The following is a 24,373-nucleotide window of genomic DNA, read 5'->3' as shown; positions in this document are numbered from 1 at the left end:
CCAGCCTTGGCTGCTTTTCTTGTGGCAGAAGCTTTAGGGAGTCACCCCAGCCTGAGGAACATCAGGGCCCAGACTCCCTGCAACTCAGTCCTGAGAGGGCACCATATGGAGAAAGACCAGGTCATGGCCGCTTCTAGGAGGTGTGGTCTTCTTGCCACAGCTATCAGGTAAAGCCAGCTGGACTGTGGGACCTCAGGTGCCCAGGTTTCTCCCATCCCTGTGCTAGTCCCCTGCTGTACTGTGCTCTGCTCTAGACCTCACTGTCCCCAGAGCAATGTCTCCACCCAGTCCTGGCTTCTCCAAAGACCAAAGTGACCAAGCAGAAGGAGTGGGGGAGGGACAGGGATGCTCACATGGGCAATTTTATTAAAAAACAAAACAAAACAAAACAAAACAAAACAAGAAAAAAAGACCAAGACATCAAACAGAAGTTCACCCCATAGAAGGAAGGCCCCTGGGGCTGGGCCACCCTCCACTGCTGCTAAGTGTCCTGCTGCTGCACAAAGGGGTTAGGGATGGCCTCCATGCCATCCTGCGGGCAGATGAGCACCACCGAGGTGCCACGGCACACTACGAGCCCCAGCTGCCGAGTGTCCTCTGTCAGCTTGTACTGGTCATCGGGGTCTGGGGGGGTGACAAGCAGGAGGAATTAAGGGTGTATCCTTCCATAAGCATGCTACAGCCAGTACCTCAGAGGGGCCCTGGCAGTTCTCATTCACAGTTCTTTCCGGGACTGACAGATCCGGATGCTCTGAACACCCGGACCAGCAGAGCTTACACCACACCACTGTGAGGGTAGCTGAAGGAAGAGCCAGCCATTTCCAGGATGCTTCAAGAACCCTGAAGGGCCCATGCTGACCCCATGAACATTAAGGGGTATCTGTTGGGCGCAGAGGCACTGAAGAGAGAGGACAGCAGGTGGAGCTGGTAAGCAATTAGACATAATTGTCTTCTGGGCTGCAGAGGGGTAACCTGTTAGTGGGGGATTTGCTTAGGGCATTACTGGGTGGCATTACACAGAGCCGAGATCCCATGAGCTCTGGAGTCCCTGACGCAGGCAGACATTGCTGGCAGAGGACAGTGGCCACCACTCCTGCTGTCCCCTGAGGACTGAGGAGAATGAGCTGGAAGTCTCAAGTCTGGGGCCCTCTTGGTAAGGTTGTCATCCCCGTGGCGATCAGACACTGCAGCAACTAGCGAGTGGCCTGCACCCTAAGTCACCACCTGGCATAGTCTGATCACACAGGCCCAGTGTCATCTCTCCAACAACCTCTGCCAGCTCACCTCGCATGTATTCAATGGTCCCATCCAGCACCAGGTTGAGCAGTGGGTCAAACCCTTTCAGGATGCCGCTGGCTTGAGGAACACAGGGGAAAGATGGAGAAGGATGTCAGTCTACCCCCCAACACATAGAGCCTGGTATGGGGGCTCCAGGAACAGTAGCCACCACAGAACTCATGGGGAAGTGTGAGTCCAACCCTCCTCTTTCCAGTATGAGTGTCAATAAAACTTTATGGTCATCCCAACTGAATTCTACATAGCTTCCATGCAATACAAAACAGCCTCTTTCTTTCTCTGTTTTTTTTTTTTTTTTTTTTTGAGGGTCTCATTTCCTCAGACTCACTAGGCAGCCTGATCCTCTTGTCTTTACCTCCCTAGTGTCTAGTGTCGGAACACTTGGCTTAAAACAACCATGCTAGGTTTACATGGTGCTGGGAATAGAACCCAGGCTCCATGTATGCTAAACCAGCAATCTACCCACAGAGATACAGCCCTACCCCTGGTTGGTTTTTGGAGTTCGGGTCTTGCTATATAAGTCAAACTGGTCTGGAACTTTCAATCCTCCTTCTATTGGGAAACCTTCCGGGTTCCTGTTATGTCCAGGGGCTTAAGGACACTTCTTCCTGTTGCCTCCTTCCACCTCCTCATGGATCCTGGCTGCTTCCTTCAGGATCCATCCATACTAACCCCACTTGGCTCCCTTTCCTGGGACTTGTTCCCCCACCCACAATTGGGGTATACCTTTCAATGGTACACTATAGCCCAAGCTTAGGCTGTGCTTCCCTTGCTTGCTCTGACCTTGGCCAAGCTCTGTGTTAGGGAGCCCTGTGGTACCCACTCACCTTCCCGGCCACCCTGGAACTTGACTCGAATGGTCTTATCAATATACTTGGACAGGTCCAAGATGCTTTCTTTCTTCTTTTTCTCTTTGTCCTGCTGGAAGGTGGGACGCTGAGGAGAGAGGTTCAGCCTTCCCACATCCCTGTTGCCTGGGCCTGGAACCCCGGGACTCCTTTCCACCTCAACCGCCCATAACTCTGTGTGCATCCTCATCTCCAGTGTCTCCCTAATTGAATCCTATGCCCCTGAGTCTGCATGCACGTGTCATCTGCATCCCTATACCCCCATCTACACTGTCTCCTGGGTGCACCCCAATGTTGCCGGGTCCGCAACCCTCATGTCCTGTGTCTACATCCTCTCGTCCTCTCTGCATTCCATGGGCCTGTCAGCATTCCTACGTCCAATGTCTGCGTCTTCATGCCTGTCGTCTGCATCCCATGTCACCTGGTCTGTTTCCACATGTCCCCCGTCTGCAGTCCCACGTGGCTCCCATGCTCAGCACCCTGTATCCCTATCTTCGGGGGTCCGTCACTTTTCTTTTAGTCTTTCTGTTCTCGGTTCCACTGTTCCTCGTGCCCGTAGCCCTACTCTCCCCGCGATCTAGCAATGCTCACCGCCATCTTGTCGCCGCGCGTCGTTCTGCGCAGGCGCCGCCCCACCCCTTCCTAACGCGGGGGGGGCCTTCCCGCACACGCAGACTCGGCGCATGCGCGTCGTGGGGTCCCGAAGGCGTTGCCAGGAAACCTTCCGCCTAGAACTGCGGTGGGACCGGCGGACATGGCGGCGGCGCGGCTGGCCGCATCCCTGCTGCTACTCGCGGCCCAGGTGAGCGCCACGGCGGGTCGGCTCGGCCCCGCCACTCCTGAGTGTGGCCGTGACCTTGCGGTTCACTCGCTCTCTCCACCGCAGACTTCCGGCCAGGTTTAGCCCGCCCTGCGCCCCAGGGCCCTAACCGCCGCCGCCGCCTCCCCTGCCAGCCTCAGTTTCCCTTTCTGCAGAATGGAGCGAGTCTCCGGGTTCCATCCCTGGGGCGTCCAGCGCGGCCCCCGAGGTGTTTGCAGCCCTGCTCCTCGGCTTCTGCTCTGTGACCTTGGGCGGAAGGGGGTCCCCATCTCAGGGTCGATGCAAAACGGTGGGGATGAGCTTCTGCTGAGGACGCCTCAGGAGTGCACGGGTTGCGCCCTGGCAGAAGGCTGGCTTTGGTGTGCTTTGCTTTCTGGGACAGGTGGCATGCTGGTCTCGAACTTACTGTGTAGTCCAGGCTAGCCTTGAACTCACTATGTAACCCATGCTGGCTTCACATTCATTCTGCAGTCTAGGCTGGTCTCCAACTTGCTCCGCAGCTCAGGCGGGCCTCTAGCTTACTCTGCAGTCCAGGCTGGTCTCAGACTTGCCCTGGCTGGCCATGAACACCCTGTGGGGCTTGGCTAGCCTGGAACTCAGCGCAAAACACCTGCCTCGGTATGTCACTGGCTGCATCGCCGCAACTCCTGGCTTAGTTATTAGGTTCCTTTAATGTTTTGTTTTTGTGGCAGCAGCCTCCAGTCCCAGTAGAGTGCTGCAGCCTTGGGCTTCCGGGACGGTGTGAAGGGTGGCCTGTGCGCCCTGTGGTGTTTATTACTGTGTATGCTGTCTCAGGGACTCTGTCAATGCTTTTTCATTTCCTTTTTGAGATTACAGACTTTTGTGACAGGGTCTCCCTGTATAGCTCAGGCTGGTGGTGGGCTTGCAGCTCAGGCTCAGCCTCTCCACTGCTGGCACAGCTGGCTGGCATGTGCCTCCTATATTGGCTAAGCATTAAGGCATTCCTCACATGTGGTTCCTGGGCTCTCCACCATGTGGCCAACATCTCCCTTTGGCCGATTTTACCCCCACATCCTGCCCTTGGCTGGGCATGAGCTTTTGGAAGTGTGTCAAGACTTGCTGCATCCCGCCCATGGTAGCAGGCCACCGACCTGTCTCTGGAAACGGCCCTCTTTGTGCTGGTGATGTCCACTGAGGCTATTCTGGTTTCTCCTGGTCTTTTTTTTTTTTTTTTTTTTCCTTTTGCTGGAGGAATTCACCTGGCCACACAGTCTCTCCTGACTGGACCTGCCTGGGGCCAGTCCGTGCCCTTTTTGTGTTGTTTTTTTTTTTTTTTTTTTTTTCTTTTTTTTTCTGATCTGATAGGGACAATGGCAGGTTCTGAAGGATAAAAAGGAGTTTGCAGAGGGTGGGAGAGGAAAGGCGCTGTGGGCATCAGTTGCTGACGCAAGGTGTGAGAGATGGTGTTTTCCCTTTGGGGATGCTGTTTCCACAAACTGATGAGACTCCAGTCCTTACTTAGGGCTACAGAGGCACTGGGAGTAAAGGGTGGGCCTGGCTGGACAGAGAGACTGTGTGCTTGGGGACTTTACTGGGCAGGTGATGGGTGTCGCCTGGACTGTATTCTGCATGGGTGTAGCTGTACCTACTTTTCCCATATCTGGTGGGGAACAGGCAGGGGGCTGTTCTTGGTCCCGGAGCCCAGGAGGGAAACTAACTGATTGAGAGTCTGCTTGGTGGCAGTTCTGGACCCTGTAGATTTTTTGTGATCCTGGCTTAAAGACTTGAACCCAAGTTGTACCTCTCTCTTCTCTCCCTGTAAACCAGGAAAGGAGTGTGCGTGGGTCCAAGTGGCACTATGCAGGTCTCTGTTCCTGAGAGCCCCCCACCTTCCTTCCCAGGCAGCTGTCATCCTGCTTCTGGTCGTGCTGTTGGGGCTTCTGATCTCTAGCTCTTCCAGGTGTGACTAGGACACAGTGCCTTAGAACTGGTTCTTGGAAGAGCTTGACCTGTTAAAAGTGTCATTGTGCTGTCCCCTTGGTGACAGAGTAGAAAGACTGCCATGTGCGTGGTGGGGTGGGTGACCATGAATGCGCCTTTGTGCGTTCAGTGACCACAGTGAGGAGAGTCAGTTCTACCCATTTCCGTTTTACACAAAAGCCACTTTTCACAGAGAGCTGTCCTGAGGCCACAGCAGTGCTGCTGTGTTCTGACAAGGAATTCTCTCTGCTCTGTAGACCTTGTCACAGCTGCTGAGTGGGAGGGAGGAGCCATGGCCACGGGAATGAGCTTATTCATGTGCCAATAAAACTTTATAAATGCAGAAGGCAGGCAAGTTTGGGATGTGGACTCTGACCCCTCTATGGCCCCCAAATCCTTCATGGAAGGAACTTTTCTGGGAGGGGCACATGGCTGGTGGGTGTTTGCGGATGGGTTCTGATTCCTCCCAGAGTGCAAGGATAGCTCTTAGACCAACTGCTCTGAGCCCTGTGGTCTCAGTTGTCCTCTGCCCCTTCCCTCCCCTGACCTGGTGATGGCTTCAGCCCAGGGTCTACCTGGGGCACCCCTAGCTGCCTAGAGAGGCAGACAGGGATAATGTTATGGGGGTGACTGGTGCCAGGGGCTCAGCTCTCTTTGGAGAGGTGTAGAGCCAGCGCTGGGTCCCTGCAGAGGAATCTTGAAAATAAAGTTCCCAGCTGCTTGCACTGTGTGTGGTCAGGGTCTCCACTGAGTTGCCTGGACCTTCCTCCTACCGCCGCCTTGAGATCAGGGCTTCCCGCAGTGGTTCAGGCTGAACTGGGATCCCTACCCAGGGAAGTTGGCAGGTCAGGTCTGTGGAAAACCCAGGCGTTCTGGTGGGAACCCTGGCACCAACTAGCAGGTTAGTGTCCATCTCAGGCCAGTGATCCTGTGCCCCCTGCCTGTTTGTACAGCAGGTCCTCAGGTGACACCCAGCCTCTCCCTAAGGAATTTGCAGCCAGGAGGAGTGAGCTTTGAGAGCCCTGGTTTCGAGTGACTTCTGGGGAGACATAAACAAAATCTGTTTGCCCCAGATAGGTCACCCACATAACAGAAATGACTCCACCCAGGTGGAGCTCAGGAGAGCAGTGAGCTCATGGGATGTCCTTACAGGAGCATGGGTGGCTCTCCTGGGTGTGCATCTCTAAGGCTCCTGACAGGGTGGGCAGGCTGCTTCTGTAACAGCAGCAACAGCCTTTCTGGAGTTGTGAAACTTAGATTCCTCCAGCCTCTCCTGTTTTCCCTTCTCTGGGCCATGCCCTGAGCCTTGAGAGCTTGGCTCATTTTCTTTGTGACTGGCCAGGCTGGCAGTAGCCATGATGTAGAAAACACAGCTGTGTAGAAGGCCTCTTGACAGGCATCCCAGACATTCGTCAGAACTGCAGCGTACAGTGTGGGCAGTGCTTTCACGTGTTGGTGCAATGTTTACCTAGCATGGCTGAGGGTCTGTATTAGATCCCACCCCTGCTATTACAGAGGTGAGCACAAGTCTGTCATCCCAGTACTCAAGAGGTGGATGTGGCAAGATCAGCTCAGGGGCATCCTCAGCTACAGAGAGTCAGATGCCAGCCTGGGCTACATGAAGCAAACAATTGGTTACAGTCACAACAGTCATGCCAGCCGTGTCCCCGCAGGCACATCCCCCACAGCGTGTGGTAGTGTCCCCACAGCGTGTGGTCCCTTACCCTAGCAGGCTGTTGTCCTCAGCAGCCTGCACAACTTTGCCAGCTTGCAGGGAGCAGGCTGCCTGCTCAGTCCCAGCCTGATCTGTGTCTGCTGCAGCCAGTTTGTGGGGTCATCAACATCAGGGCCCTGCTGTGCTGTGACACTCTACAGCATTTTTTACAAACCTGTAGGACTATGTAAGACTCAAGGGTCAGCCATGGAAGCACGATTGTAAAGAATCGTTCTGTGTCTGAGACTGTGTACTTGTATGCATATGCTGCAGTGCATAAGGAGGTCGGAGGACAATGTGGGGCCTCTCTTCCCACCCTGTGGAATTCCTCAGGTGACCTTTCTGCTGGGCCACCTTGAGGTCCTGTACTGAAAACCCTCTTGTTGGGGCTGGGCAGTAAGGATCTGCTGGCCTTAAGTGGCTACCAAGAATATCAGAGAGAACACTGCCCAAATCCAAGCTCAGCCTTGTGGTGGAACTCCCTGTGTAGACCAGGCTGTCCCTATGTAGACAAGCCTCTGCCTGAGTGCTGGCATTAAAGCCACCATGCCTGCTCCTTACTCTTCATTGAGGGTGGATCTGGGGTTGTCGGTGGCCTTTTCCTAGCCACTGCTTCCCTGCTGTCTGGTTCCTCTCAGAGCTTGAAGTCTTGGAGCCCAGAAAGCACTCATTAGCACTGGTCTAGCTCACTCTCTCTCAACTGGTACAGCTAGCCTGCACCTCCGGATCTGCCTCCCTCTCTCCCAGCTCGTGCCAGATCAGAGCCTCCAAGAAGGCTAATGTCCTACTCTGCCCTGGCACTAAGCTCCGGGGCACAGCTGGGCCGCGGCTGTGTCTGGATATTTCTGTAGAAGCCACACAACCACTCTAGCCTGTTCTAACCCCCACCCCATGTGCTGCTCTTGGGGATTGCTTATGTCCTTCCTTAGCTCCATGTGTGGTTTTGGGGGAGTCCCCAGCTGAAGGCCACAGCAAGCCATTGGAGAGGCTTTGTCCTTACACATATGAGTCTTAGGAGCCCAGGAAGCTAACAGGGCTCAGTCAGGAAAGGGCTGACGCCGGCTGGCCGGACAGATGGACGCATCCTGGGAAGTCCCACACAGTGGTCTAGGAACTAGCCACGGCCCTGCGGCTTTCCTCATAACCAGGCTGCGGTTTGCTGCTGCCTGTGGGTATGGCAGCCTCATGTCCCAAAAGGACAAGGTCTCTGCAGCCCAGGCTGGTCTCAAATTCATAGCAATTCTCCTGCCTCAATCTCCAGAGTGCAGGGATGGCTGGTCTGTGCCACTGTGCCTTGTTCAGGAGGGCGCCTGGCCTTGTCCGTCCTCCTTACCAAGGCCAGGCATCGATGGTGCCTCCGGCACCTGGAGTTCTTACCGCTGTCTTGTTCCAGGTGGCCTGTGAGTTCGGTGTACTGCGAGTTGTGCCCCAAAGCGGTGGGACCCGGGGCAGGGACTACTGCATCCTTTACAACCCACAGTGGGCCCACTTGCCTCATGACCTCAACAAAGTGGTGAGTGTCATACTAGGCACACTCCCTGGAGGTCCGTGGGTGGCCGCCGTCCCTCTGGGCCTGGGTTCTCATGCTCAGGATTAGCAGCTGAGGTCTGCTGGGGACCCCGGTCAGACAAGGCTTGTCACCACTACTGGTCTGTGACAGACAGACCAGGTTAGGGGCACCTCAGGAGTGACAGCCTAGGGCAGGATGGTGCCTAGGGCCTGGCATTGCACTTACACATCCTCTGATGTGGTCCCAGCACTCAGCGCGTTGCTGACTATTCATCTCACTCCTCTGAGTCTCCATGTCTGCCCCCCACCCCCGTGCTGTTCCCAGGGAGGTGCCTGTCCTTTGAGTGGGCCTCTCCCCCCTTCCCACCGACATTTAATGATGTATGCACCAGCTTCTGTGTGCTCTGTGTGAGCGCGTGTGGGCTGTGTGTTGAGTGGCCCTAGCCCCCACGCCCAAGGTCTCACAGTGGGACAGCAAGCTCATAGTAGGAGAGCATGCCTTTTTAGCCTTGAGTGCTGCTCACACCACTGTTACCTTTACTGAGCCCCAGACACTTGCTAGGCATTTAAAGACGTGCAGTGCGGTTGGGGAGGGCTTTCTGAGTCCTGGGTGCACCTCTTGGTAGCATGGCATGTTGTATGGGCATTCACATCTGCTCACAGGATCCTCAGAGCAGTCCTTAGGTCCCCACTGCAGCTGGCTGTCTCGGTGTGGTCAGCATGGTCTGCCCCCTGGCTTTTCTGTGGTCTTGGTGGCCCTGACCCCATCCCCCTCCGCAGTCTCTTCTGAAGCTTCGAGACTTGAGCACGACTCAGCTCTGTTCCCACCTCGATGTTCCTGTAGAAGACTTCACCAACCAGATCGCACTGGTGGCTCGGGGCAACTGTACCTTCTATGAGAAAGTGCGGCTGGCCCAGGGCAGTGGGGCACATGGGCTGCTGATAGTCAGCAAGGAGAGACTGGTAGGGTGCTCGGCTCTTCGCTACCTCTGGGGTGTGGGGAAGCTCAGGGAGCCCTGTCTCCGCATGCTGAGAAAGGCTGAAGCGAGCAGTGGAGGCACAGGTCTGTGGGGCCATGGCCCCCTGAGCTGGGGTTGGTATCACTGGGGCTGGAGACTTGCAGAGCAGCCCTTGTGCAGGGCCAGTGCTGAGGAGGCTCAGGGTTTCCAGCCTGAGCCCCAAGCCTTGCTGATGCCTGGACAAGGCCTGGAGTTGTCCAGCCAGAGGGCTGGGGTGACACTACACCTCCTGTCCACTGCAGGTCCCTCCAAGAGGCAACAAGACACAGTATGAGGAGATAAGCATCCCTGTGGCCCTGCTAAGCCACAGGGACCTTCAAGACATCTTCAGGGTAGGCCCCAGGACATGGCGGGGTGGGTAGCTGGGGCTCACAGTCTGGGTCCTGGGTGCAGGTCCAGTGGGGTTTGGTCTTGGTACTTCCAGTTGACTCAAGGTTGGGTCCTGGGTGAGGCTGGGGCACAGCAGTGCCCACTGTCTGAGCCCACTCTTCTCTCGGGTCAGCGCTTTGGCCACGAGGTAATGGTAGCCCTGTATGCTCCGAGCGAGCCAGTGATGGACTACAACATGGTCATCATCTTCATCATGGCCGTGGGCACCGTCGCCCTTGGTGGCTACTGGGCTGGCAGTCATGATGTGAAGAAGTGAGTACAGCTTGACTCCGGGCACCATGGGAGGGGCCGAGCCGCAAGCCACAGCCCTGGGTGACCCCGATGTTTTCCAAGAAGGTACATGAAGCATAAGCGAGACGACGTCCCTGAGAAGCAGGAGGATGAGGCGGTGGACGTGACGCCGGTCATGATCTGCGTGTTTGTTGTCATGTGCTGCTTCATGCTTGTGCTCCTCTACTACTTCTATGACCGCTTGGGTATGCCGCCGCCCACCACCCGCCACCCCGCAGAGCCCCTGCCACCCTCAGAGCCCTGCCCGAGAGCCGAGGGGCCATAGCTCCCTTCTTGATTTCTTATTTTTCCTGCCCCCACTGTTCCTGGGCCCCGCTGCCTGGCCCCACAGTCTACGTGATCATTGGGATCTTCTGCCTGGCCTCCTCTACCGGCCTCTACAGCTGCCTGGCACCCTGTGTGCGCAAGCTGCCCTTCTGCACGTGCAGGTGAGCCCCGGGCCTCACCAGACCCCTCCTCTTCCTCTTCTTCCTCCTCTTCCTCCTCCTCTTCCTCCTCTTCCTCCTCCTCCTCCCCCTCCTCCCCCTCTTCCTCTTCCTCCTCTTCTTCCTCCTCTTCCTCCTCCATCTCCTCCTCCTCCTCTTCCTCCTCCTCCTCCATCTCCTCCTCTTCTTCCTCCTCCTCCATCTCCTCCTCCTCCTCTTCCTCTTCCTCCTCTTCCTCCTCTTCCTCTTCCTCCTCCTCCTCCTCCTCCTCCTCCTCCTCTTCCTGCCATCTCCTGCCATCTCCTGCCCGCCTGGCATTTCAGAGAGCCAGGAGGTGCTTACTAAGTGCTGGTTGTGGGTTGTAGGCTTTGGGGCTCCTGTCACCTATGCACTGTACCCCTTCCTGTCTAACTGAGCCACAGGGCATGATGTGGGGGTCCCAAGGAATGAGGCCAAGGATGGTAGGCTGGGAGGGAGTGGCAACATCATAGGCCTCCAAGGCTCTACCTGCTCCTTGACGGCACTGTTTCTCAGAGCCACCTGCAGCTAGGTGAAGGGAGCCCCAGTCACTGTGAGGCCAGCAGCCACAGGGTTATGGCCTTTGGGGCTGCTATCTTAGAACCAAAGGCACCTGGCCAGTTGGGAGGAGACATAGCCCATAGTCAGGGCTCCTACTCGGGGATGAGAGGGGGCAGCAGGCACAAGCCAGGAGGCCAGGCTCAGGGTGACAGGGAGGTGAGCTGGACGTGGTATGGGAAGAGAGACATTGACGGGTGGTCCCCTCCAGGGTCCCCGACAACAACCTGCCGTACTTCCACAAGCGTCCACAGGCCCGCATGCTGCTGCTGGCCCTCTTCTGTGTCACTGTCTCCGTGGTGTGGGGTGTCTTCCGTAATGAGGACCAGTAAGTGCTGCCACATCCCAGACCCTGCTGACAGCCACCCTGTCGGTTTTCACTGCTGTCCTTGGGTGCCCCCATTGCCCAGCAAGGCCTAGACTTCCCAGCCGTAGGACTGCACACCACCCACGGCTGCCGCCTGCCCGTGTCCCATTTCATTTAGGCCTGGCCAGGAGCCTGTACCCCGATAGGAATCTAGATAAGGCTCTATCCATCCTTTGCCCAGATCCTGGGCAGGGCAAGGGGACATGCTGGCCCAGAGCCACTGTTTGTCACTCAAGTCTTGGCGTGGGCTCAGGCAGCACCTGATGCCCGGGTGCCACTTGCCATCCGCCCCCATGGAGATAGGAAGGTCCATTTTCTCCTGCAGTGAATTCCCACGGGGTTCTTATGCCTACACAGCCTCCTTGAAGGCAGAGGGCTGGCGCCGTGGCCCTGAGGACAGCCTGCCTGTCCCCACCTGGCTCCTGGTTGTCACCGACACTGGCTGGCACGGCCTGGGCACTCCTGGCTTCCATGCTAACGGACATGCTGGGAGAAGGGATGGGACAGAGCCAAGCTCCCACCCAGACTTCCCTTGTCTCCGCTGTCCCCACATGTCCTATGGCTGCCTGCAATGGTAGTCAGACAGGAGAGTCACGCTCCCACAGAAGCCTGCTCCTGCTCTTCATGCTGGGCTGCAAGGCCCTGGCCCAGGCCCTGGGCAGTCCCAACTCCTGAATTCCACAGTGGTGTGTTCTGGGGAAGTTGAGGTATGGCAGGAACCATCACACTGGAATATACCCCACATGGAGCTGCTCCACATCTGCTTGAAGCTGTCCTGCGGTCGGCTTCCTCAGTGGTGCTCCTGTTTCTGGGGTCTGAGGCCTTGTGTGGGCAGGGTGGGCGGACCTTGTAGCTTGGTGGCAGGTCCGTGGTGGCGGCTTGGTGTAGGACGAGGCAGGGATAAAGCTCCAAATCACTGATGGCGCTTTCTCCTCCTCCCAGGTGGGCATGGGTCCTGCAGGACACCCTGGGCATTGCCTTCTGCCTGTACATGCTGAGGACCATTCGCCTGCCCACCTTCAAGGTGAGGGCTGCCATGGCAGGGCAGGTCAATTCCTGGTGGGGGGCTGAGGGCCTGGGCGCACAGGTCTCGAGGGCAGTGCTGGCTCCCACAGGCCTGCACACTGCTGCTGCTGGTGCTCTTCGTCTACGACATCTTCTTCGTCTTCATCACCCCCTACCTGACCAAGGTAGGTCCCCTCTACCCTCCCAGCTGCCCGCCCCTCCCCTGCCCTGGCTGACAACCTGTCTTGTGCAGAGCGGCAACAGCATCATGGTGGAGGTGGCCACTGGGCCCTCGAACTCATCCACCCATGAGAAGGTATGCCGCCCCACCACATGGGCCTGGGCTGTGGCCCCAGCAGCTGGTGGATGCGCGCGTCCAGGCTGAGCCCTGCTCTCCCCACAGCTGCCCATGGTGCTGAAGGTGCCCAGGCTGAACACCTCGCCTCTCTCCCTGTGTGACCGGCCCTTCTCCCTTCTGGGCTTTGGAGACATCTTGGTGCCAGGTGCGGGCTGCGTGGGGGGAGGGTGAGAGGTAGGCTGCGGGGCACGACAGCCATGCAGGGAGTGCAGGAAGGGTCTGGGGCAAGATGGCCTCCCACCCAGGTGGTGCATGGTTGTCTGGCCACACCTGCCAGGTGCCACTGTGTAGGTGATGTACATGCTCACTGTCACCATCTGCGTGGCAGGACCCTCCAGGTCCTGACTCACCCCATGGGACACTGATTACGGGACATGGTGTCTCACTGCACTCACCCATGGCCATGCTGTAGTCATGGTGACTCTGCATCGTCCCCACAGGGCTGCTGGTGGCCTACTGCCACAGGTTTGATATCCAGGTGCAGTCCTCCAGGATTTACTTTGTGGCCTGCACCATTGGTAGGTGGGCACACTGCTGTCCCGCTCTTCCCTACCCCAAGTCTGTCACCTTCTGATCCCTAAGTCCCAAGTTGCCCTTGTCCCAGGCTGGTTTTAAGTGTCATCTGGTGGCCCAGGGTGCCTGGTGTGCTTCCTGTTCAGGATCCCAGGGCCACCTGCAGTGCTCACTAACCTGCACAGCCCTATGCATGAAACTTCCCGTCCTTCGGCCTCAGCTCCCACAGTTCTGGGATGCCCGGCTTGTGGCTGATGGTCTCCCCAACCCTTGTTCCCTCTCGTTCACCATAGCCCCTGACTAGGCGTCACTCCCCCAGGTGCAGCTCCTCTGATGCTCTCTCTCCCCTGCAGCCTATGGCCTGGGCCTCCTGGTGACCTTCGTGGCTCTCGTCCTCATGCGACATGGCCAGCCTGCACTCCTCTACTTGGTCCCCTGCACACTGCTGACCAGCTGCACCGTGGCTCTGTGGCGCCGGGAGATGGGCGCCTTCTGGACGGGCAGCGGTTTTGCGGTGAATACCAGTTTGCTATGACTGCGGTGATAGCCCCCTAAGCCGCCAGGTCAAGTTGAGTCCAACCTCCTGTGCTCCCACTGGGCCCCTCACTTCTGGAAGGTCATGCGTTGGGCTCTCTGGTCCCCTGTGGAGGACTCTGGATGTGACCCAAGGCTGTGAATACTCCTGCCACATTGCCAAGCCCTCCCTCCCCCCAGGCCCTATACCAGCCAGAGAGGCTGGAGGGTACAGTGGAGGGCTGTAAGGAGATGGGGAAGATGCCCACCTCGGGCAATGGGTGCCACATGGCTCGCTGAGATGAGCCTTGTTTCTTAGGTGCGTCTTCTTGGGGGTTCTGTGCTCTGGGACTTCCTTGGTGTCACAGAGGCGGCTGCTGGAGTAGGCAGGGGTTGCTCTGGGCTAGCCTGTGCTCACAGACCTCTTAGACTTGAGGGTTACTGCTCCCCACAGGGTGAATTTCACCATAGGAGTGAATGGGATTGCTCTGGAGGAGAGAGGGCAGGCATGAGAGGGGAGAGCAGCGGGTCCCATACATCTGCCCAGGACTTGCTGCCCTGGGTGCTGAATGGTACTGGGACTGGATGGAGCTGGATGGCCCTGGATGGCAGGGGCTCGATGTTTCTGGCTCTGGGTGGAGGCTGCATGCCCCTTGCTCTAAGTACCCTGCCCCTGTGTGGAATCTGCCCCGTGGGGCCTGCTCCCTACTGGTCCCGGTCTCACAGCCCCTCCTTTCTCCAGAAGGATGCACCTCAGACCCCGTGGGCTGCACCCCAGGGACCTGTGCCTCCGAAGGATGTGGATGCCTCTCTCTCGGAGCAGCCTCGGGGTGAAGAGCTGGCCCAGAGCCCCCTGGCCACTGAGGAGGCAGGAGCCACAGACCCTGCCAAGGATCCTGACAGCCCTGTGGCCGGTCCCCTCAGCCCCTCAAATGGGGACCAAGTCCAGCCTATACCTGTGGTGACCCCAGGGACCTCGGCCTAGGAAGAGGCAATGTGAGAGCTGGGCCCTCGCAGCCTTCCATGCCACACAGATGCCGGCCACCTGGGACCTGCAGGGGACAGGGACAGCTGCCACCCACCAGAGTGACAGACCTGCGCTATGTCCCTCCAACATGGTGCTCAGCCCTCTGAGGCCTCAAGTCCGTACTCCCTCCAGCTGCACCCCAGCGACCAGCTCTGCTTCGCACCGGGCCGTGAGCTTCGCCTGCTGCCCACTCCATGCAAGGCCATGGCTGCCGTTGGTGCTTTGCTGATGCTCGCCCTGCGGGTGACCCATGACCGCTCCTCCCTCCATAGGATGGGGCTCTCTGGGGCCAGAGCAACAACCCCATGGAGCAGGCTCCTGTGCTGGGAGCAGCCTTGAGGGGCCTAGATAGGGGCACCCTGCCCAAGGGCCTGGGCTTATGCAAGGGGACCAGACCCCTTCAGGAGAGTCCGAGCCGAGATGGAGTTGAGGTTGCTGGTCACTGCTGCAAGCCAGCAAACAGCGCCAGCTCCAGGTTCTGCAGCCGAGTAGGAGTTGGCCAGGTGTAGATGGCCACGTCCCCAGCAAATCGATCAGCCCAGGTGTGTGAGTCTTCCATGCAGGGGCCACTGCCCTCTGCCCCAGCAGTGGCTTCTGGACTGGCGTCTGTCCTCTACCTCACCAACCAGGCTCTGGACTCCAGGACAGACCTGCCTGCAGGAGCCCTCCACACATGCTGCATGTCACTGAGGCTGAAGCCAAGGTCCCCACAGGCTGTGACCGATCGGGAGCCATGGCCACCCACACTTGCATGGAAAAGGGTGTCTGTTACAGGCTGACAGGCAGTGACAGCTGGGTGGTCCCCCTAGAGCTCTGGGGGGTGGTAGGGGAGGACTCCCTAGGCACCCAGTCTAACCAGAACTGAGGGGCAGAGGAGTGCAGGCCCAGCCACCTGCTTCTGCCATTGGACTGAGCCATTTTGTACTGGGTGTCCAAGCAGTCCTGCTCCTCTGAGTGGTGGAGGTGCTCTGCGGGGTGCCCGAGGGCCCTGGCTTTTGGTTGTCAGGGGATTAAATACCTTTTCATACTCACAGTGGCCTCCTGTCCTGTGAGAGTGGCGGGTGGCGGGGGGGCCTGGTCTGGCCTGGACACCCGAAGGCATAACTGTCAGTTTTCCAGTGCCCTTGGGATATTCTGAGGCCTGAGGTGGGCAGGTCCTTGCCGGCCTCCTACTGGTCCCATGATACACTGCTTTCCCTTGTAAAAAGGGATTTCTGAGCTGTGTGGGCCCCAAGCCACTGCTGAGCCGTCCTCATGCAGCCATACCAGGGTGACTCACACTTAGAGGCAGGCACATCTCGGAGCTCCTGGCCAGCGAGCTCTGTGTGGCAGGGTCTAGGCCAGGCAGGGCTGTGTCCTTAAGGCCCTGTTATCAAAACCAAAAGCCAGACAGTGGTGGCAGCACCCCTATAATCCCTGCACTCCGGAGGCAGGGGCAGGTGGAGCTCTGACACAGTCTCTCTGTGCAGCCCTGGCCATCCTAGACCACTCTGTTTGTTTGTTTGTTTGTTTGTTTTGTTTTGTTTTTTCGGAGCTGGGGACCAAACTCAGGGCCTTGCGCATGCTAGGCAAGCGCTCTACCACTGAGCTAAATCCCCAACCCCCCTAGACCACTCTGTAGACCAGGCTAGCTCTCACCTCACTGAGATCCCCCTGCTTTTGCCTCCCAAGTGCTGGGATGAAGGCGGGGCCACCACCTGTCTCTGTCTCTGTTTTTTGAGGCAGATTTATGTAGCCCAGGCTGACCTTGAATCACAGGAACTTGTAGCTGGAGATGACAGTAAACTCCCAGGCCCCCTGTTTTCCACTGTCTGGTGCTGGAATGAGTTTTGTCTACCGCAGCCCATTCAGTACAGAGCAGGGAGCCCAGGGCTTTGTGTCCGGGAGAGAACACCTAACAGTGAGGCCCAGCTCAACCCTCTCAAACCACATGTCCCAAGCCCAGACTGAAACGTGGCCTGGTTCCTTTGCTTGTTTCTTTTTTTGCCTGAAAGATTTTTTTTTTTTTTCGGAGCTGGGGACCGAACCCAGGGCCTTGCGCTTCCTAGGTAAGCGCTCTACCACTGAGCCAAATCCCCAGCCCCTCCTGAAAGATTTTTATTCATACCTGGGTATGGTGGTGCACTGGGAGGCAGAAGCAGAAGGATCACTTGCGTTCAAGGTCAGCCTGGTCTACAGAGTAAGTTCCAGGACAACCAAGACTACACAGAGAGATCCTGTGTTGACAAACCAAGAGGAAAAAAGTCACTTCAGGTCAGAGTAAATCGATTCATATAACCACCCCCACACACCCACCCACCCACCCGTCCCCTCCCCCATCTCTGTGGCCGCGCAGCTCCTGCCTCTCAGTTGCTCTGACCCGTGCAGCTGTGAATGTGCCTGAACCTGAGGCGTTGCTTTAAGTCTCTGTGGTTATAACCTGGAGGTGGCATATGTTCTTATATTCCTTTCCACAGCTGAGTAATATTCCATCACCTGCCTCGACTGCACTGTGTCTGTTAATTTATTGACAGAAGACCAACTTCTTAATTTATTTCCACATGACCAACTTCACAATGTCCCCTCCCTGCCGGACCTGTGGCTCTAGGGTCCTGTTTCACTGTGGACTCACTCATCTACCCACCCATCCACCCATTCACCCATCCACCCATTCACCCATCCATCTACCCACTCACCCACTCAAGCATTCATCCATCCCTACTCAGCCCCCCCCCCCCCCGTGAGTACCTGCACCCCAGACCCTCCTCCAGGGCTGCAGATGATCCCTCGGTAAATCCCACAACCACCTCTGTCCCAGGTGGCTCAGTCTGGTTAAATGGAATGAGACCCAAGTCTGCTCTGGAGACTTGATCTACACATGGGGAGATTTGACACCCACACAGGAGGTCCCCAGTTCTGACTTGAGGGGCTGCTGTTGGGGCAAGCCACTTGGAGGAGGAGAGTCTTTAAAGGCTGGGTAGATCCCTGCTGGAGAGGGATGGGTGTCTGCAGGATAGCAGGACATGGGAACGCCTATTGGCAGGGTCTAGTGGGCTCTAGGAAGCATTGGCTTCTACAGTGAGGATCGAGGTGGCACACGGTGTTCCTGTGAATGGAGCCGCAGCATTGGAGATGGTGGGGGGAGCCCAGCTTAAATCCAGGGCTCTAGAAGGTTCCACCTGTCATGTCTCAGCTACCATGCCATAGAGTCATTGGGGAGCCTTGTCTGGTGCACAGAGCACCTCACCTGTCAGCTGGACCTCTGCAGGCAGCAGGGGACATGGGTGCAGTGTTTGGGGCTTTGTTGAGGGCCAAGTGGAGAGGAGGCCAGAGGACACCTACCCAGGTGAGGCTTCAGGAATGCCCCTGCTCCAGCCATTCTTCCCAAATAAACAAGAAGGCAGAAACATGCTTCTGCCAACCACGGCCCTTGATGGGGGAATGTTCCAGGCAAAAGTGCATGCGCTCCATTGGTCCAAAGAGCAGAGTTCACATCCTAGACCCTGTGCCAAAGCTGGGTGGACATGGCTCGCTCCTGTAATTCCAGCCTGGAAGGGAATCCAAGGGCAAACAGGCTGGAGATAGACACAGTTCAGGGTTGAAGCACTTTGCTGCTCTTGCAGAGGACCTAAGTTCAGTTCCCAGCACCCATGTTGATAGCTCACAACTGCATGTAGCCCAGACTTCAGGGAAATTAGATACCTCTGGCCCACTGTGGGCGCTGACAGACACATAACCCCCCCCACACACACACACACACACACTTTTTTTAAATCTAAAAACAAAACAAGAAACCCAAAGGGCTATCCTGGAACATGCCTTTAGCATTCAGGAGGCAGAGGCAGGGAGAATCTCGTGATTTCCAGGCCAGCCTGGTCCACATACAGAGCTCCAGGACAGCCAGGACTACACAATGAGGTCCTGCCTCAAACAAAAACAATTTAGTGTGCTCTGTTGGCAGAGGTCTCACGTGGCATGCATGAACCCTGGGTCTGTCCTCAGTACTGCACATGTCCAGTGCCCGTCACCAATGGCAGCTCTTGGAAGATCAGGAGTTCAAGGTCACCCTTGGCTACAAAGACCCTTCCAGAAGAAAGGCAGAGAGAGACAGAGACACGGAGATGGAGGGAGGGAGAGAGATAGAGCTGGGGGAGGTGCTAAATCACACACACTCAGCTCAATCCTGTTACCTAAGGAGGATACTGGAGTCCTCCAGCTTTGTCCTCTGTCCCACCTCCTTTGCCCAGGAGCCTCAGCTGCCAGCAGAACCGCCCTCACAGGAAGCCCAGGAAGCCCACCCAGCTGATCAGGATCTGCGTGGTGGGCAGACCCTGACTTGATCCCAGATTCCCTTCCTACGGGTGTGGACACGGTCCACTCCCAACCCCAACCCTGGCTCCAGTCAATGGAGCAGGTCCCTGACCTCAAGACAAGGGGTTTGTGGTGTGGCCACCTGAGAGGGTGGTACCCTGTCCAGGTTACTCCCACCTGTGGGAAGCCCCGCCCCTCGCTCCAGGCCCAGCTCAGCTCTGGCTCCCGGCCGGCGGTTCTTGAATCTCTGTGAAGCTCTGCTCCGCTGGAAGGCTGGAACTCGGTGAGCCGGGGATCCCCTCAGGGCTCAGATTTCCCTTAGGAAGATGGAATAAGCAGTTCGTAAAGCTCTGGGGTGTGAGGGTGCACCGTCGTGGGGATCAGATTGAGCGAAGGACTGGAAGGCTGGGGTACCCTGGGAAGACTCCCCTTAGTGGACAGACAAGCCTGTGAACTGCCACCCAGAGCAGAGTCGGAACGGCCAGGGCTGAGTAAAGGGCTCGAGTCTCAATTGGGGTGTACAGATACAGCTCAGTAGAGGATCGGGGACACCGCCCACCCACCCACACCTTCCCCACCCCACCTCAGCTCTCCAGTCTCTTTCCCCACAATAGAGGCTTAGAGGCTTCCCCGTGGGTACAGGAACACCGAGACCTTCTGGCCAGTGGGGCACCGGATGTAGCAGCTCACACCTTTAATCCCAGTGCTCTGGAGGCAGAGGCAGGAGGATCTCTGAGTTTCAGGCCAGCCGGGGTGACAGAGTGAGTTCTTGTCTCAAGAGAGAAGGGGACCAGTGTGTGAGGAGGGCAGCGGCAGGGTGGGGGTGGGAGTTTGAGGAGGTTACGGTCACAGGGTGTGACATTAAGGGGGTCCTATGTGCTCTCAGAGGGGGCTCTTGTGGGGTTTTTTGATGTGTGACAGGGGACTGTACATGGACAGTGGCTGTTTGGGGTCAGTGGTTTACACTGGATCTGATCAGAACTCACTAGTGGCACTCATGGGTGACTCCTGACAAATGGTTGGACCGCCTCTCCTTTCCCCTCCATCCCTTACACTGGGGCTCCTGGACCCCATCTGGACAGATCCATGCTTCATGGCTGGCCCAGCCTTGCCAGACTCCAAGGAAGGGTGGTTGAGAGGACTCGGGCCAGCAACTCTGTCCCCAGGCTGGGTGTTTGACAAGTGCTGGCCACCCCCTTGCTACTCTCCAGGTGCTGCACACCACCCCAGGCTGGTCATGTCATGTGGCCCAGACTGGCTGAGTGTCTACCAGAGGCTGAGTGACTGTGTGCGTGTTCCTGCGTGTCTGTGGCTGCACCCATGACCATGTGAGATCTGGGTGTTTGTGTTGACGTGGGGCTGTGTGTGGTGTTTCTCATGTGTCCATGAGGACTGCATCTGTAGCCAGGGACAGCAGGACACAGTCGTGTGTGTCATTAGTGGCTGAGTGTCCTGGTACCTACAATGGTGAAGGGTGATTGTGTTAAGGTTGGTGAGAGGCAGTGTCTGGGGATTGCCACATCCTGGTCTCCCATGGTGTCCCCACTGAGCTGAGCAGGATATAGGGCTACCTGTCCCACGGAGGACACGCTGTGTCTCCAGCCATAGCATGGTAGTTGGCCTGGTGCTGGCTGGGGAGGGGACTGTGTGGATTTTCCAATGTGGGGAAAATGGCTCTGGGCTGCCAGGTTCCATCTACACCTGTCCTACCCGTTTCTCTCAGGAGCCAGAGCAGGGGACTTCGGTGTCCCATCACCGAGGTTCTGAGGCCAGGTGGGGCTGCTGTGTGTATCAGGGAGACTGATAGAGCAGAGACAGGGGTGACAGTCATTGAGTCCTCAGTGTGTTTAGGCCCCTGTGAGCACCTTTCCTGAGCTGTGGGCATCTTCCATTTCTGAGTTGAGCTTTGACACACCCTCCCCCACTGTGTTTCTCAGCTGCCCGTGTCTCCCACGCCATCATTGGCTTCTCTTTCTGCCAGGCACATTATAGTCCTGACAGAGCTCCAGAGGTCGCATCCCTGGTTTTCTCCCAAACATCTCTTCCCCTTGCTAACAAAAACGTCGGAGACAAAAAGAGAGATAGAAAAGGAGCAAGCTTATTGAGTTTCTTCTGCACTCGCTGAGTGATTTACTTCATGATTGGGGCCAGGATGGGGCGGTGGGGCGGGGGCGGTGGGGAACTGAGGAGAAAGGACAGGGCGGGATAGGAGGGCTGGAGGCCTGGCCTGTCATCCCAGCCACTCAAGGAGCTGAGGTGAGAGAAACTGGGAGTTCAAGGCCCACCTGGGCTAGCGTGAGAATTTATCTCAAAGTAAAAATTTCTGGGGTTGGGAATTTAGCTCAGTGGTAGAGCACTTGCCTAGCAAGCGCAAGGCCTTGGGTTTGGTCCCCAGCTCCGAAAAAAAAAAAATTTTACGACAGGGCAGGAAGTGTGTGCAAAGAACCTGCCTAGAATCCCCCAGTGAGGGGCTGGGAGCATGAATTGGGCCAGACATGCACAGCCGCCATGACCCCAGACTGCAGCATGAGGATGCAGAGTCCTCACGCCTAGCAGTTATCTAGTGTCTTAATGGCTAAGCGATGGCCTAACATCTCATCTCGGCCTCCTTGCCTGGCGTTTGCTCTGCTCTGTGCAGAGCTGATGCTGCCAGCGGTGACTATGGTAAGCATGGGGAACAAGCTGGCCAGAAACTGAGACTCCCCTGGAATGCCCGAGAGGCTGGAAACAGAAGTCACTGTGCTGTATTCACCGCTGTCCATGGCCCTCCAGCTTCACGCATTCCAGGAAGCCCAGATTCATTCCTGAGCCCTGGTCACCAGTACAGTTAGGTGAGGAAAAGCCACTGATATCCTGGCTTAGAAGCTCAGGCTGGGATGACTTGGGTGGCCCTGTCAATGGATACTGTGTCGCCTTGCTGGCCCTAGCTGAAAGGACTTGAGCTGAGTCTTTTGTTTAATTCTTTTTTGAGAGAAAGGTCTCAGACATGAGCCCAGGCTGGCTTCCCGTGGCTGGCTGAGGATGGGCCATTCATTTAGCCTCTGCCTCTCTGCCTCCCGAGTGCTGGGAAGACAGGCCTGTGCCACCATGTGGTCTGTGTGGGGCTGGGAACGGAACCAAGGGCTTCCTGGGTGCTAGGCTAGCATGGCGCTGAGCCCTAAGGTTTTAGACAGTCCTGCTGCTCCCAAAGTCATGGTACCCGTGCCTCTCTTCTGCTTCCCAGAGGATGCTGGGACACAGGGGATCTCGTTGCTGCTCAGACACCAGTCTGACCACTTAGCTCTGGTTAGCTCTGGTCTGGACCTCTGGGGAACCTTCTGGAAGCTGTCTGTGGCCACTCTTAGGCTGTTGCAGAGCAGATTTCCCAGCTCCTGATCTGTGGGTCAGTGTGTCCGCGCTGTTCTCACGTCTCCCTCGAGCAGCTGACACCTTAGCCTTTCTGTGGCGCTCTGGCTCAAGGCCCCCCTTCATCTCTCTTCGTCAACTACCTTCCTGCCCGCTCACTCACTTGCTGCCGCCTCTGGTCCCTTGAGAAGCAATGAGACTAAAAACCATTCTAGGGAGTGCTTTTGTAGCCTGATATTACCCCTTGGAGAATCTTCCAGAACCTTCTATCTGGCACCGTTCTCGTCAGAGAAGAACTGTCTTCAAACGACCAGAGACACAAAGCGATGGTCTGGCACAGGCGTGGGATGTCGGCAGCCCTCAGCTGTCAAACCCATTTATTCCATGTGTACACATGTGTCCTATAAGCATGTGTGTGTGCAGCTCAGGGGACTGCTCTGGGTACTCGGCTGTCTCCTGGGGATGGAACCCAGTCGTCAGGCCTCTTCTTTCTCCCGACCTGTCTCTTTGGCCCCAGTGTGGCCACCACGTCCCTCTACCTTCAACTCTGTATAGAACATGTGTTTCCAGGCACTGGTGCTCGTGTGTGTGGAGGCCGGAGGCTGACCTCAAGTGTATTCCACAGTTGCTCCACGGCTTGTTTTGTTATAAAAAAAAGTTTTATCTTAAGTCGAGCGTCTATTTCGGGGGTGGGGAGGGAGGGTTGTGCCTGTGGAGGCCACAGCAGAGCGGAGCAGGCCTCTATGGCAGTTGTGAGTTGCCCAACTTGGATGCGCAAAAACTAAAAGAAAGTTCTTTGCCAGAGCAGCCATTGGGGGGCGGGGGCGGGGGTGGGGGCTGGAGGGATGGCTCAGCGGTTAGAGTGCTGCCTGCTCTTCCAGAGGTCCTGAGTTCAATTCCCAGCAGTACACAAGGTGGCTCATGACCATCTGAAATGGGATCCGATGCCCTCGTCTGGAACTCAGGTAGGTGTACGGCAGGCAGAGCACTTCAAATGTCAAATAGCTCTTGACTCCTGGCTTCCACCCCTTGACTTTGATTTTTAAGACTGGGGTCCTTCAGCCTTGTGACAGCATGATGCACACCTTTAATCCCAGCACTCCAGAGGCAGAGGCAGGTGGATTCCTGGGTTTGAGGCTAGCCCGGCCTACAGATCAAGTTCAGAAGGCAATCAAGGGCCTCACAGAGATGCCCTGTGTCAACAACAACAAAATCAAACCAAGTGTGGTAGCATACACCTGTGCTCACAGAAGTCCAGAGACTGAGGCAGGAGAATCACAAATCCCAGGCTGCTTTAGGCTAGAACTACAGTCTGTAAAAACAAAAAACAAAAAACAAAAAAAACAAAAAAAAATAAAAAAAATAAAAATCCCTCCCACTCGAACCAGACCCTTCTTGGCTACATTTTCAGTTGAGGCAGGGCTGCTCCCTCTCAGCCTCAGGGAGTACCAAATCCCCTATCTCGGTAGGCGAAGGCCTCCAAGGCCTTGGCTTTGGACCCCTCATCCCTCGTCAAAGTTTCACTCTCCTGCCTCGCTCTGGTGAAAGAGGGACCCTGAGGGACCAGGGTGGCTTCCACCCCAGAGTCGTTAGCCTAGGACCATGAGATGTGATAATCCCAGACTCTGGGGACTCAGGTGCAGCCAGATTCAGAGGCCATGGTTGTCCCCCCACCCCCAAGAACCCTACAAAAATGCCATTCAAGGGCCCACATGAGGAGAGGCTGGCGCAGGCTTCTGGCCTCTCAAACCCTCTTCATTCAAAGAGAGATGAGGCTGCCTAGGGTTTGTCCCTCTGCCAGGCCTCCTGGCTTCTGGGATGCCATCTTCGCCCCCTCTGAGAGCCCCAGGTAGCTTTGGCCAGGGCAGCCACATGCTGCTGTGTGTCTGTCAGGGCCTCACTGAGAACCTGAGGTCCAGAGTCACCTCCGGTGGGTGGCCGCTCCAGCGCACTGCTCTGGACCTTCCTTGCTTGGCCATGGATACCCACTCCTGGCCCTGTGCACACAGAGTTTTTCTGGATGGAAACCATCTAGGTGTGTCCCACAGTGGGGTGGCTCTTGGCTGCACGACTTCTGGACCTCGGGTTACCTTCTGTTACCTCTTCCTAGTTCAGCCTCTGGTGCC

The 24,373-nt window shown here is 56.8% G+C and overlaps 3 protein-coding genes across 36 annotated transcripts in view; 2 read left to right on the top strand and 1 right to left on the bottom strand.

The window, feature by feature from the left end:
- Window positions 1-329: 329 nt before the first annotated feature.
- Lsm7 (LSM7 homolog, U6 small nuclear RNA and mRNA degradation associated) lies at window positions 330-2,764 on the bottom strand. Of its 3 annotated transcripts, none has more exon segments than NM_001401076.1 (4): window positions 330-624; window positions 1,285-1,356; window positions 2,124-2,232; window positions 2,736-2,764. In NM_001401076.1, coding segments are annotated over 4 exon segments (330 nt in total). In that variant the 5' UTR covers window positions 2,742-2,764; the 3' UTR covers window positions 330-481.
- Window positions 2,765-2,858: 94 nt separating this feature from the next.
- Window positions 2,859-15,645, top strand: Sppl2b (signal peptide peptidase-like 2B). Of its 32 annotated transcripts, none has more exons than XM_087557704.1 (16): window positions 2,871-2,946; window positions 8,013-8,132; window positions 8,909-9,091; window positions 9,390-9,479; window positions 9,650-9,789; window positions 9,874-10,013; window positions 10,160-10,256; window positions 11,041-11,157; window positions 12,139-12,220; window positions 12,312-12,386; window positions 12,455-12,517; window positions 12,605-12,704; window positions 13,000-13,077; window positions 13,426-13,586; window positions 14,040-14,157; window positions 14,328-15,645. In XM_087557704.1, exons 1-16 carry the CDS (start codon window positions 2,899-2,901, stop codon window positions 14,417-14,419), a joined length of 1,704 nt encoding a protein of 567 aa, XP_087413830.1. In that variant the 5' UTR covers window positions 2,871-2,898; the 3' UTR covers window positions 14,420-15,645. The 32 variants fall into 32 exon arrangements, 31 of the variants coding, with proteins under 31 accessions (NP_001014222.1, NP_001388003.1, NP_001388002.1 ...); XM_087557703.1 differs by having other exon boundaries at window positions 9,871-10,013; NM_001014200.2 differs by lacking the exon at window positions 14,040-14,157 and having other exon boundaries at window positions 2,859-2,946; window positions 14,331-15,645.
- Window positions 15,646-19,105: 3,460 nt separating this feature from the next.
- Window positions 19,106-24,373, top strand: part of Tmprss9 (transmembrane serine protease 9) — a 30,072-nt gene continuing 24,804 nt past the window's right edge. The window contains exon 1 of the mRNA XM_087557045.1: window positions 19,106-19,185. The gene's annotated coding sequence lies outside the window, so the exon portion shown is untranslated. The remainder of the gene's footprint in view (window positions 19,186-24,373) is intronic.

Source organism: Rattus norvegicus, chromosome 7 (assembly GCF_021556685.1).
Source record: "Rattus norvegicus strain SHRSP/BbbUtx chromosome 7, alternate assembly SHRSP_T2T, whole genome shotgun sequence".
NCBI lineage: Eukaryota > Metazoa > Chordata > Mammalia > Rodentia > Muridae > Rattus > Rattus norvegicus.
Note: the sequence above shows the minus strand (reverse complement) of the source record. Positions and strands in the feature narration are given on the sequence as shown.

What these genes read in the sequence shown, in the direction of transcription:
- Sppl2b (XM_087557695.1), top strand. Translation starts at nt 2,899, where the DNA reads ATGGCGGCGGCGCGGCTGGCCGCATCCCTGCTGCTACTCGCGGCCCAG. An exon ending in CTGCCCTTCTGCACGTGCAG is followed by an intron (nt 10,257 to 11,040) that starts GTGAGCCCCGGG and finishes GGTCCCCTCCAG; the next exon opens with GGTCCCCGACAACAACCTGC. An exon ending in TGGAGACATCTTGGTGCCAG is followed by an intron (nt 12,705 to 12,999) that starts GTGCGGGCTGCG and finishes TCGTCCCCACAG; the next exon opens with GGCTGCTGGTGGCCTACTGC.